The following is a 13,895-nucleotide window of genomic DNA, read 5'->3' as shown; positions in this document are numbered from 1 at the left end:
CTAACCTCAAATGGACCAGCGCTGGGAAGGCCCCCAGTAATCACAGACATAGGGATTAACTGCACTGACCATGAGGTAGCAAACGGCTAACTCCGCCATCTGGTCCACAACACTGGCCACCACCACAGTTCCGCTTCACTTGGCCAGATCCAAATGCAGAGGCACTTTCCCACAGTTAGGGCTGTTCGGCTGACAGAGCAAAGTATTGAGTGAAGACACCCAACTGTCAAGGTGATTGAGGACCGAGGAGACATATGGGAGCATCCTCCCCTCATCTCCTCCCTTTCATCTAAACTGATCTGAAAGACCTGGACAGATTAAAACAAATGCTCAATATGGGCATCCACCCTATTGCTTTGACCTATGCCCTGATTTCCGATCAGTGTAGATGAAGGACAAGGGATAAGAAGAGGAAGCCATTTTTTACTATTCCAATGCACCCACAAAATGGGTCATCATGCTATGCAGTGTAGGGTTGGGCCGATATATGATTAAATCGAATATTGTGATATTTAACATTGACGATTTTCTTTCTTTCTTTTTCTTCTTTTTTTCACCTTTATTTAACCAGGTAGGCTAGTTGAGAACAAGTTCTCATTTACAACTGCGACCTGGCCAAGATAGAGCAAAGCAGTGCGACACAAACAACACAGAGTTACACATGGGATAAACAAACGTACAGTCAATAACACAATAGAAAAGTCTATATACAGTGTGTGCAAATGTAGTAAGATTGGGGAGGTAAGGCAATAAATAGGCCATAGTGGCAAAATAATTACAATGTATCAATTAAACACTGGACTGATAGATGTGCAGAAGGTGAATGTGCAAGTAGAGATACTGGGGTGCAAAGGAGCAAAAAAAATAAAAAATAACATGGGGATGAGGTAGTTGGATGGGCTATTTACAGATGGGCTATGTACAGGTGCAATGATCGGTAAGCTGCTCTGACAGCCGATGCTTAAAGTTAGTGAAGTCTATATAAGTCTCCAGCTTCAGTGATTTTTGCAATTTGTTCCAGTCATTGGCAGCAGAGAACTGGAAGGAAAGGCGGCCAGAGGAGGAGTTGGCTTTGGGGGTGACCAGTGAAATATACCTGCTGGAGCACGAGCTATGGGTGGGTGCTGCTATGGTGACCAGAGAGCTGAGATAAGGCAGGGCTTTACCTAGCAAAGACATATAGATGACCTGGAGCCAGTGGGTTTGGCGATTGAATATGTAGCGAGGACCAGCCAACGAGAGCATACAGGTTGCAGTGGTGGGTAGTATACGGGGCTTTGGTGACAAAACGGATGGCACTGTGATAGACTACATCCAATTTCCTGAGTAGAATGTTGGAGGCTATTTCGTAAATGACATCGCCGAAGTCAAGGATCGGTAGGATAGTCAATTTTACGAGGGTATATTTGGCAGCATGAGTGAAGGATGCTTTGTTGCGAAATAGGAAGCCAATTCTAGATTTAATTTTGGATTGGAGATGCTTAATGTGAGTCTGGAAGGAGAGTTTACAGTCTAACCAGACATCTAGGTATTTGTAGTTGTCCACATATTCTAAGTCAGAACCGTCCAGAGTAGTAATTAGGTGGGCGGGCGGGTGCGGGCAGCGATTGATATACTGTGAAAGTGCAAGATGATATATCGTGCAAGACTATACTCTATTTTAACTTTACAAATCAAAACTGTGCAATTTTATCAGTTCAATAAGTTTAAAATTAAGTCTAAATATATTAACTAAGCCATATTTTTTCACCATACAAAAATAATTGATCGAAAATGTGAATATATCGGAAATAAGCACAAAAATTGCACAGTCTGGAATTATTTATTTATTAACGGCACGAAACGATTATATCAGATATCATGATATTTGGAGTAGCATATCATAGAAGAGCTGTTCCCAAATATTGCCCAACATTAACACAGTGCATATATAATAACACAGACTATTGGCTTGCAGATCATTTCGAGAAAAATTATAATTCTAGAATAGCAGTCTCCCCTGAAATGGCATCTTCACCTAACGTTGGCATTTATCCTGTATGGTAGACTCAACTTCATTCAATGTTTGAATTGATAACAAGCTAGGAAGATGAGACTGCAGCGTCACGACAAATGAGAAAAAAATCTGGAGAGGACTGTCTAAAATCCATTATTTTGACTGTCAGTTTCATGAAACATGACTAGAATTAATGAGGACACAAAACACAACTAACATATTGGAATCAAAGTGTATCGACATTTCCTTCCAAGCTTGAATCCTCAACCTTATTGAAAGAGATGCTGTCTTTGTGACAAAAGTCAGAAATGTGGCCGACTTTTGGGCTTTGAGGATTCTGTGCCACCCTGTAAACAGCTTCTGGCAGACTCTCCCAAAGGAACATGTATACAGAAGTATTTCCAATGTCTCTGTTTGCAATGCTGCTTACATAGAGCCAATTCTATGGTGGAGCGCTAGCAGCGAGCGATGAAGGCAGCAGCATTCCTTTGACATGACAACCCATGAATGGCTTGCTCTGAAGTCGGCCTCTGCACGGATTATTAATCACTCTTCCTGCTTTACTAAACCGTACCACACGCCACGTGACCACTCCACTGGAACTTGGCTAAGTTTGTGAGGAAAAGAAAGCCTCTTCTGTTAGAGCCAACTACAACGAGGATATTGTTATTATTCCCAGGAAGACACATTCAAAGGCCTTAGAATGCAATTTGCGCACACTATAAATGAATATGGATTTGAGGCGAAAGGGTTTGTTAATAAATTAAATGTCTTTAGTTTGGATGAGCTGCAAGAAGCAAATATTTTGAATCTTTACGCATTGTATTTCTGAGCTATTTACTGATCAAATACCGACATCTCATTTGAATAGTGAGTAAATGTAGGGTTATTTTGCTGAGAAAATAGTATCTTCTCAATCCCTTGGGTATGGCAGTCAATAGCATTGTCAATGTCATGCCAAAGGGTAGACCTAAGCATTATGAATAATTTTCCTGACAATTATCCGATTCTATATGTGACCAATCAGGGTTTGTCTCCTGCGTGCCACAAGACTGTGTTAGTCCACTGAGCTAAAGCATTCATTCAGGGAGCTAACACAAGTCATGCCTCAGACAAGGTTACTCATCACACAAACAGGGTTTACAAACCACCTCTGTTAAATACCTGATGGTGTTTCAATAGACACTCAATCTTATATACACTGAGTGTACAAAACATTAGGAACACAATATTTTTTCCATGACATAGACTGACCAGGTGAATCCAGGTGAAAGCCATGATCCCTTATTGATGTCAGTTGTTAAATCCACTTTAATCAGTGTTGGTGAAGGTGAGGAAACAGGTTAACGTATGATTTTTAAGCCTTGAGACACTTGAGACATGGATTGTGTATGTGTGCCATTCAGAGGGTGAATGGGCAAGACAAACGTGCCTTTGAATGGGGTATGGTACTGGGCAGTTGCACAGGTTTGTGTCAAGAACTGAGTTTTTCATGCTCAACTGGTCCACCACCCGAAGGACATCCAGCCAACTTGACACAACTGTGGGAAGCATTAGAGTCAACATGGGCCAGCATCCCTGTGGAATGCTTTTAATACCTTGTCCATGCCCAATGAATTGAGGCTGTTCTGAGGGCAAAAGCGGGTGCAACTCAATATTAGGACGGTTTTCCTAATGTTTTGTACACTCAGTGTATGATTGGAAGCACAGCCGAGAGCTGCCCAGTGACACAAGCCTACCAGACAAGGTAAATAACTTATATGCTCGCTTCGAGGCAAGTAACACTGAAACATGAGAGCATCAGCTGTTCCGGACGACTGTGTGATCACGCTCTCCGCAGCCGATGTGAGTTAAACCTTTAAACAGGTCAACATTCACAAGGCTGCTGTGCCAGACGGATTACCAGGACGTGTACTCCAAGCATGCGCTGACCAACTGGCAAGTGTCTTCACTGACATTTTCAACCTCTCCCTGTCTGAGTCTGTAATACCAATACCATACTGTTTCAAGCAGACCACCATAGTCCCTGTGCCCAAGAACACTTAGGTAACCTGCCTAAATGACTACCGACCCGTAGCACTCACGTCTATAGCCATGAAATATTTTGAAAGGCTGGTCATGACTCACATCAACACCATTATCCCAGAAACCCTAGACCACTCCAGTTTGCATACCGCACCAACAGATCCACAGATGATGCAATCTCTATTGCACTCCACACTGCCCTTTCCCACTTGGACAAAATGAACACCTATGTGAGAATACTATTAATTGACTAGAGCTCAGCGTTCAACAACATAGTGCCCTCTAAGCTCATCACTAAGCTAAGTACCCTGGGACTAAACACCTCCCTCTGCAACTGGTTCCTGGACTTCCTGATGGGCTGCCCCCAGGTGGTAAGGGTAGGTAACAACACATCCGCCACGCTGATCCTCAACACGGTGGCCCCTCAGGGGTGCGTGCTCAGTCCTCTCCTGTACTCCCTGTTCACTCATGACTGCACGGCCAGGCACGACTCCAACACCATCCTTAAGTTTGCTGATGACACAACAGTGGTAGGCCTGATCACCGACAACGATGAGACAGTCTATAGGGAGGAGGTCAGAAACCTGACCTTGTGGTGCAAGGACAACAACCTCTCCCTCAACGTGATGAAGACAAAGGAGATGATCGTGGACTACAAGAAAAGGAGGACTGAGCATGCCCCCAGTCTCATCGATGGGGCTGTAGTGGAGCAGGTTGAGAGCGTTAAGTTCCTTGGCGTCCATATCACCAACAAACTAACATGGTTCAAGCACACCAAGACAGTCGTGAAGAGGGCACGACAAAACCTATTCCCCCTTAGGAGACTGAAAAGTTTCTCAGATCCTCAAAAGGTTTTACAGATGCACCATCGAGAGCATCCTGACGGGTTGCATCACTGCCTGGTATGGCAACTGCTCGGCCTCCGACCATAAGGCACTACAGAGGGTAGTGCGTACGGCCCAGTACATCACAGGGGTCAAGCTTCCTGTCATCCAGGACCTCTATACCAGGCGGTGTCAGAGGAAGGCCCTAAAAATTGTCAAAGACTCCAGCCACCCTAGTCATAGACTGTTCGCCCCCCACCCTCTTCTACGCAGCTGCTACTCTCTGTAATTATCTATGGATAGTCACTTTAACAACTCCACCTACATGTACATATTACCTCAATACCGGTGCCCACGTACATTGACTCTGTACCGGTACCCCTGTATATAGCCCCGCTATTGTTATTTACTGCTGCTCTTTAATTATTTGTTATTCTTATCTCTTACTTTTTTGGGGATATTTTCTTAAAACTGCATTGTTGGTTAAGGGCTTGTAAAGAGCATTTCATTGTAAGGTCTGTTGTAATCGGCGCATGTGACAAATAACATTTGATTTGATTTGATTTAAATCACAATAATGTGTCTACAGAGCACAAATACATCAACAAGTTACAAACATGTATGAGTGTTGAAATACTGTGCTGTAATGCTGTAATACTGTAATGGTGCGACAAATTGTTCGAAACAGTGACAAATGAGCCAATATGATAACAATGACCTCTAAACATCCTCTCATTTATAATTTTCTCCTTCAGGAAATGAGCAAGCCCTCTTGTTATTTTGATAAAATGGGCAAAGTGGCAATTTCACATCTGGGTGGTAACCGATGTCAATTATTCACGGTCATCATCTGCACCTAATTTGCTTAATAACATATCGTGCTGGGAAGCACAGGGGTAGTGTCACTTTGGAAAACTAAGGCCGCACTCAATGAGAGGGTACCTTCTTGCATCGAAATCGCACAACTTAAAGAGATACTTCAGGATTTTGGCAATAAGGCCCTTTATCTACTTCCCCAAAGTCAGATGAACTTATGGATACCATGTTCAAATATTTTATTTTGCTTTTTGGTTAAAACATTTTCTAATCTTAAATTAGCCTAACCCTAATAGTTCAACTTGGAAGGGGTGACGTGAGAGGGGTAGCTGGGCCCAAAATCTGTCTTCTCCAGTAGGTGTTTTTTTCTCTCGCTAAACAAGCAAGGAGTTTTTGTATGGAGAGTTTCTGTATGGAGTTTCAAATTTGGTTAACAACAATGGAATGGCTTATTCGCTACGTGTGGCTTATTTGTTCAAATAGAAGTTTCGTAATGATTATGTTGTTACTAGTGTACAGATTTAAATAGGACTATTGACATCCTGGCAACTTTATATCGGAGTTGCCCTTATATTGGCTACAATGGTCCCACCTGATCTTGCCTCCTCCTGACTGTCTTCCATTTTTGAAGAAATGTATTTTCATTGATAAAGCAGCCACTAGAGTATCTGGTCAATATAATGGATAATCTGTGATGCTATGTACTCATTGTTGCATACTATACTGAACAAAAACATAAACGCAACATGCAACAATTTCAACAAATTTACTGGGTTACAGTTCATATCAGGAAATCAGTCAATTTAAATAAATGAATTAGGCCCTAATCTATGGATTTCACATGACTGGGCAGGGGCGCAGCCATGGGAGACTGGTCCACCCACTGTGGAGCAAGGCCCAGCCAATCAGAATTAGTTTTCCCCCACAAAATAGCTCTATTACAGACAGAAATACTCCTCAGTTTCATCAGCTGTCCGGGTAGCTGGTCTCAGACGATCCCGCAGGTGAAGAAGCCAGATGGGGAGGTCCTGGGCTGGCGTGGTTACATGTGGTCTGTGGTTGTATGGCCGGGTGGATGTACTGCCAAATTCTCTAAAACGATGTTGGATGCAGCTTTTGATAAAGAAATTAACATTTAACTTATCGTGCAACAGCTCTGATGTTCATTAATGCAGTCAGCATGCCAATTGCACACTCCCTCAAAACTTTAGACATCTGTGATATTGTGTTGTTTGACAAAACTGCACATTTTATAGTGGCCTTTTATTGTCCCCAGCACAAGTTGCACCTGTGTAATGATCATGCTGTTTAATCAGCTTCTTGATATGCCACACCTGTCAGATGGATGGATTATCTTGGCAAAGGAGAAATGCTCACTAACAGGGATGTAAACTAATTTGTGCTCAAAATTTGAGAGAAATAAGCTTTTTGTACCTATGGAACATTTCTGGGATCTTTTATTTCAGCTCATGAAACATGGGACAAACACTTCACATATTGCATTTATATTTTTGTTCAGTATATTTAGCAGTTACCGTTTAGTAAAATGAAGGCCTATGAGTAGGTGGGGCGGGCCGAGTGTGGGTGGATTCTTCCAAATTCAACAAACATGCACTGCATTAACCAGCTTGATAATAGCTTATTTCCAATTCGATTAATTTATCTAAACTCTGACCAGAATAGGAATGTAGTTATAGGCCTACTCAGACTGGTTTATAGCCAGACAATCATATTAGACCTATACCGTAGTAGACCATCCTATTTAAAAAGCACTGAAGCACTGAAACATACATTTTTTGCATACTGAGAATGCATCATGCTTGATTGCGCTGTTTCCCTCTATTCGTTGATTTCGGTAATGCATTCCCATATGTAATTGATCAGCTTTAGTCAAAGCAGAAATGAGTATGACATCTGGGCCTTAAAAATGAAGTTTAAACGTATGCAACATTTTGAAATGTCGTATACTATTAAACTAAATTTTTTCACATACTCAACTGGCCTACTATTTAGGACGCAAGCAGACTATGGGTATTCGGACAAGGCCAGTATCACGCCCTCACATTTTAATGTGAATTGGTCATGTTCCTCTTCCTCATCATATTTACATATCACTTTTCAATGCAGATTAGTTGTATTTAGCCAGTCATATTGTTCTAGTTGTGTGTTATGCTTATTGACTCATTTTTCAAAAGCTCTATAAGATATTATGTGCATTGTGTACAACGAGAGGAGCACAGTGTGTCACTTTCACAAGGACAGCTCCCTAAAATACCATATTTGGCCTGGGGGTCCTTATTGAGTAACTGTAGCCTTGCTGTCCTAAGGAAAGGACACTCTACCCATCAGCAATGTTCTTCATGTCTTTTCACAGGGGCCGCTTACCCCCCTCACAATGTTTTCACCTCCTGCTTACCCCTTGCACTCTCGGTTGGAAGTCGAACAACAGCTGCTGCTCCAAATTTCGATTTAACCACCAATAATTCTCGCCTTTGGCTGAGGCAGGCTGGTGGAAGGAAGGACTGGAGGGCACAATAGACAGGGCCTGCGAGAGTCTTGGCCGGATCGCCACAGGAATATGTGTTGCATCCTGGCAACGCTCGGCCAGAGCTGCCTCGGAGCCAGACAGAGGCTCAGGGGAGAGGAGGAGCGAAGAGGGAGGGGAGGAGGATCAAAGAGGGAGGGGAGGAGGATCAAAGAGGGAGGGGAGGGGAAATTGCCACTTGCCACTCAACACTCCACATACAGAGCCAAGTGGTTGGAGGGGAACATTGTCATAGGGCTGTTTTCCATGAAGGACATGACCCTGTCCTCTACACATTTTACATCTCTCCCCCTTATGTGCCATAGTGAGAATGCCAAGGCAAGTGAGAATGGGCTACAATATGCAATGTAATGCAGGCTAGTGGATGAGCAGTGTGGTAATATGCTTTTTCTGCAAGTCACAGTGACATATCCATAATACATAAGACAGGAAATGTAATTAGATTGATGGATTCTATAAGAACATATACTGTATATGTATAACATATACTGTATAACATATATTTACTCAAATATTTAAACATAAAAAAGCTATGAAATATGTGACGAAGCAACTTGTTGGCTAATAGAAAAACGTTGTGTGAAGCTGCCCACAACACTTAAGACTACAGAGGAACCATTAGAAGCATGTCACGAATCAAGTAGGCTAGGATACTCCCTCAAAAGCAAATGTTGCATTTCCAATCAATTTAGTTACCTGTGAGGGTTAACACGGTTTAACTTCGATGACCGGAACACGTTGTCGATGCGGATTAACCAGTAATTCTTAATCAACTTTACTCAAAAACCTCCTGTCCGGAGTGACATTTAGAATGCGTCAAAAAGCTCCGCGGGGAAAAGCCATAACGTGCATCAAGAGCCAGAGACACACACGAATTTCTCCATCAGAGAAGCAATGCTAGCCTACATGATAATCTACCATAAAGCGAAACAAATATTTTTTAAACCAACAAACGTAAAACTTTGAATTACTGGGGTATAAATAAAGGCAAAAGTTAAGAGGGGGACATGTTCGTCGTGAAGCCTTAAATTTGGGTTTACAATCACTTGGAACAAGTAGCCTACTTGTGAGGCAAACCTCGAAATCCCTTGACAACCACCACCATCATGACAGTCGAGTCTCACAGTAATCGCCTGGTTTAACTGCCACTTTGTTGGCATGTGATGTCAAATCTCCGAGCCACGCAATAGGGAATCTACAGTACCTATATAGAAAGCGCGCGCATATGTAGAATAAGTGCGCACTCACCTAATGTACATGATAATGCAATAGCTATAACACTTATGTCACCTGCCATTTCTCCCAGCAAAAAAAAAAATGCCCACCTTGTTGAATCAGAAGAATTGCCATCCCGGTCAGCAAAACCCAGAACATCGGATTCTTCATGGTGTTTTCACTGGTCGATCGCTTCTCTGTGTAGTTGTAGAAGAGTATGTTGCCGCTCAGATATAGCCTACTACAAACACAAATCCTCGGAAAAGTGTAGCAAGCAGACTGCAGTTCCCGCTACGTCCCGGGTCCCTATCTGACTGTAAAGCAGCCACCAACGCAAGCAGCACCAAGTCCCTCCTTTACCAAGGTATTGGTCGTAATTTGTACGAGGCTGCTTGGATAGGCTTCCAGTGGCTTACAAAGACACTTCTGTCCAGGAACACGCCGTGATTCCCACTAACCAAGTGTGTATCAGTGCGCCTTTCCCGCGTCTTGCTTTATGCGTGCGTGCGTGCGTAGGTCGATATCGACCGTGTTCAAAACGTTATCCTATTTCAGAAACAAGCAATGCATTTGAAATGTAGGCCTATCTGATGTTTAGACAGGCGAATTTGTATTTTATTCAAAACGTGTTAAGCATATGATAGCTTAGCTAGTATTCGGTCTTAAAAAATATAGACTTAGAAAGCAATTTAAAGTAGCCTTATTTAGAAGACTAATGTAACATTTTAGTTGTAATTTTGCTAGTTTAATGTCCGTAAAGGGGGATATAATGCAGTAAAAGTAACTATATAGCCTACTTTTAGAATATAGCCTACTTTAGCCTCGTTTAGAAAGAGATACAGTTTTCTCTTTCTTAACGAGGCAAAAGTAAGCTTCATTCTATTAGTATATAGTATACTTTACTGCAGCCCACGTAGGCTAATTCAGGTTATAAACAAACATCACATCTTCCACAAAAACACTGGTCACATAAGTCGCCAAGCGTAGGCTATTAATCAATGTTGAAGGGCCCTGTCACTTTAGCAGTCTCTGCGATGCCAGAATGCAGAACAAGACGAAATAAATTGGTGTAACTGCCCTCAGTTCAGCAGCTGGACAGCTCCCATGTTTTCCCTTACGCTGCATTCTACTTCTCAACGGGTAAATGAATTGCATGAGAGGAGACGTTTGACACATGCATTATATTTAGTCAGCATTATGGACCTACTTATAACCCTACAGTTTTTCCTGAATTTACTTGTGTTAGTGGAAAACAAGATGTAAATGGATGACTGATGCTGCAATCTTATCTTTTCGCAGTCATAAACAGACATCCAAAGTGAACAATGAAAAATCACAGGCCTGCACTAATGAACTACTGAATGAACTACTAATGAACTACTACTCTTCAGGATCGGACCCTTTTTTCAATTTTCGCCCAAAATGACATACCCAAATCTAAATGCCTTTAACTTAGGCCCTGAAGCAAGGATATACATACTTTTGCCATATATATATATACCATTTGAAAGGAAACACTTTGAAGTTTGTGGAAATGTGAAAGGAATGTAGGAGAATATAACACCGTAGATCTGGTAAAAGATAATACAAAGAAAGAAAAAAACGTTCTTTTGTATTTTTTTGTACCATCATCTTTGAAATGCAAGACAAAGGCTATCATGTATTATTCCAGCCCAGCTGCAATTTAGATTTTGGCCACTAGATGGCAGCAGTGCATGTGCAAAGTGTTAGACTGATCCAATGAACCATTGCATTTCTGTTCAACATTTTGTATCAAGACTGCCCAAATGTGCCTAATTGGTTTATTAATAACTTGTCATGTTCAAAACTGTGCACTCTCCTAAAACAATAGCATGGTATTATTTCACTGTAATAGCTACTGTGAATTGGACAGTGCAGTTAGATTAACAAGAATTTAAGCTTTCTGCCAATATCAGATATGTCTATGTCCTGGGAAATGTTCTTGTTACTTACAACCTTATGCTAATCTCATTAGCCTATGTTAGCTCAACGTCCCTCAGGATTTTTAATAGCACTTCACAGTGCATCAATGACAAGGTATGACAATTAAACAATTGTATGTGAATGATTTTGTTTCTTTGGAACGAGCACCAGTAGGCACCATTTGGTAGTGTCCAATTGAGTTGAATTAGTAACAAAAAAAGTAAGCTGCTGAGGGGAAGATGGCTCATAATAATGGCTGGAATGGAGTGAATGGATTGTTATTGTTATCAAACACATGGTAACCATTACCACCACGTGTTTGATACACAAGTCTATGTATTCTGTTCCAGCCATTACTATGAGCTGTCCTTCCCTCAGCAGCCACCACTGCTAACCATTTATATAATTTGCTATCAAAGACAGGTAATACCAGTGGGAAGAGTATTGCAAAATAAACTGCTACTGCATTGATTTCATCAAGTACATTTATAGTGTCAACATACACATGCTTACTATACACTTTTCTATTGTGCACCAAGTGTGGGGACCACTGGGACCACTTTGCAATCATTGGTTTTTGTTTGACATACATTTGAAAGTGAAACATCTGAGTCTTCTGTTATTGTGGAATTGCCCCATTGCATTAAGTATAGTTCCTTTGCCATGGATCAAACATTTGCCCAATCAAGAGATGTGTAATCCCATCAACACCCTTGTGTGTGGAATGTGTGTAAGACTAATGTAACACAACATTATGTAACGCATTAAATCAGCACTACTCAGCAGATCCGAACACAGAATTGTCCTAAATGAGCCTTTTTGCTGTGAAAAGCCATGAAAATAATTTCATGTTCACAACTTGACAGTCCGTTTCCCCAACTCTGATGACCAAACAGCTGGCTCAAGAGGCCATCAACTGCATTGCTAATGTACTCTAATGATATTTTGCTTTGAAAACTGTGCCATTTCACTACACTATGGTTACTGTCCAACATATTCACTTTGATTATAATTGTTTTCACCATCATTTGCAGGGCAATTTTCTAGGTATAGAAAAAGTGGAGGAGCCAGCATTACATGGGATGTCCCTTATCAACATGGTCTCAGGGCAATTAGTATTATTCTGCATGTAAAACTCTGACACTCTATTTAGTATGATACGTTACATTAAGTTACATTATGATTGGAATAGTGGTCGTAGAATATCATATGAATTGGATTATGTAAGTTATCACATCTTGGAGGACGTATAGTATTATACGTCTTACGTGGTTGTACAATAGCATACGAATTGGATGAGACGAGGCTGCTTGTTGCGTGGTAACAACAAAGGAGAATTACGGGGAGAATTTACATTGGTGGTTAAGAGAACTAATGACAAAGGTTAGGATAATTTACGTGAAAGGTTAGGGGAACTTAAACTTCAAAGGTTAGGTGAATTTTAAGGTTAGAATAAATGTTCGGGAAGGGTTAGCTAAAATGCTACAGTTGTCCCCAACATGACTCGAACACACAACCTTTGGAGTGCTAGACCGTCGCGGATTAAGCCCACCCATCCTCCCTGACCAACTTCCTACATTTGTTTCTGTCTAAAGTAATTAGACAATTTGTAGATATCTTACTTCATGAAAGTGCTCTGAAATACGTAATGTATGTTTCGTATTGGCTCTGAGGCCAGGCTACCCTGAGGGACTAAGAGAAGGTTACAGGGCACAAAGGGAAATTTTGCTTTTTTGGGCTAGCAAAGAAAACAGAAATGTCTGTCAGACATTGCTTGTACACATTTTATTTTCTTGCCTGTTCGTCTAAGCCTCAACAAAAGGGGAGCCTCAGAAGTAAATGTGTTTTTAATGCCAACGGGAAAAATCATTAACCAGCTCAGCCAAGTGCGACTCCAGTCAGGTTCAGTGAAGTGCAACTGCAGTCAAGTCCAATTGTCAATGAAATCCCAAAGATCAATTGTCAAAATCTGAAGCCAAATCCCAATAGGCATGGCAGGGCTGCTGCGGCGGAAAATGAGGCATGCGCCCAAAATGTATTATTTGACAATCCTGCTTAGTGCCACACGTCAAGGCAAGCCATATAGATTATTATTATATTTGTTGACATTTACAGACACAAATAATCTGCCAGCCCGAAGAGCTTGGTAACAGGCAGGAACGTCTAGGGCAGCCGAGATAGAACAGTGAAGGCCCTGGGAAATGTAAACGAAATAGACGGACTCAGAGTAAAGGAGCTAAGAAGAGCACTCCAATCTCTTCTACTGCAGGTGGAATGTGAGTCAGATTTGGAGGTTAACTAGGACGGTGGCAGAATGAGGCTGCAGCGTGCCCCAAGAGTCGCCTCTTGGCTCAGTGATCCATTCATTTCATTTCTACCTCCACTGGCTTGAGCCCCACCACTCGCCCATATACTGTATGAGAAGGGGAATACGAGGAGACAGGCAGGCAGGCAGGCAGGCAGGCAACTAGGCTACACCACCCAGTCCCTCATGAATATGTCAAGTTGTCTTCCACCAGTTTGCATTACA

The 13,895-nt window shown here is 41.8% G+C and overlaps 1 protein-coding gene across 1 annotated transcript in view; it reads right to left on the bottom strand.

Moving 5' to 3' along the window:
• The window catches only part of LOC111950801 (opioid-binding protein/cell adhesion molecule), a 454,724-nt gene extending 444,848 nt beyond the window's left edge, over positions 1–9,876 (bottom strand). Inside the window, exon 1 of the mRNA XM_023968699.2 lies at positions 9,532–9,876. Coding sequence (XP_023824467.1) covers positions 9,532–9,592 — 61 coding nt within the window. The 5' untranslated portion in view covers positions 9,593–9,876. The remainder of the gene's footprint in view (positions 1–9,531) is intronic.
• Positions 9,877–13,895: the final 4,019 nt, after the last annotated feature.

This window comes from Salvelinus sp. IW2-2015, linkage group LG23, assembly GCF_002910315.2.
Source record: "Salvelinus sp. IW2-2015 linkage group LG23, ASM291031v2, whole genome shotgun sequence".
Classification (NCBI taxonomy): Eukaryota; Metazoa; Chordata; class Actinopteri; order Salmoniformes; family Salmonidae; genus Salvelinus; species Salvelinus sp. IW2-2015.
Note: the sequence above shows the minus strand (reverse complement) of the source record. Positions and strands in the feature narration are given on the sequence as shown.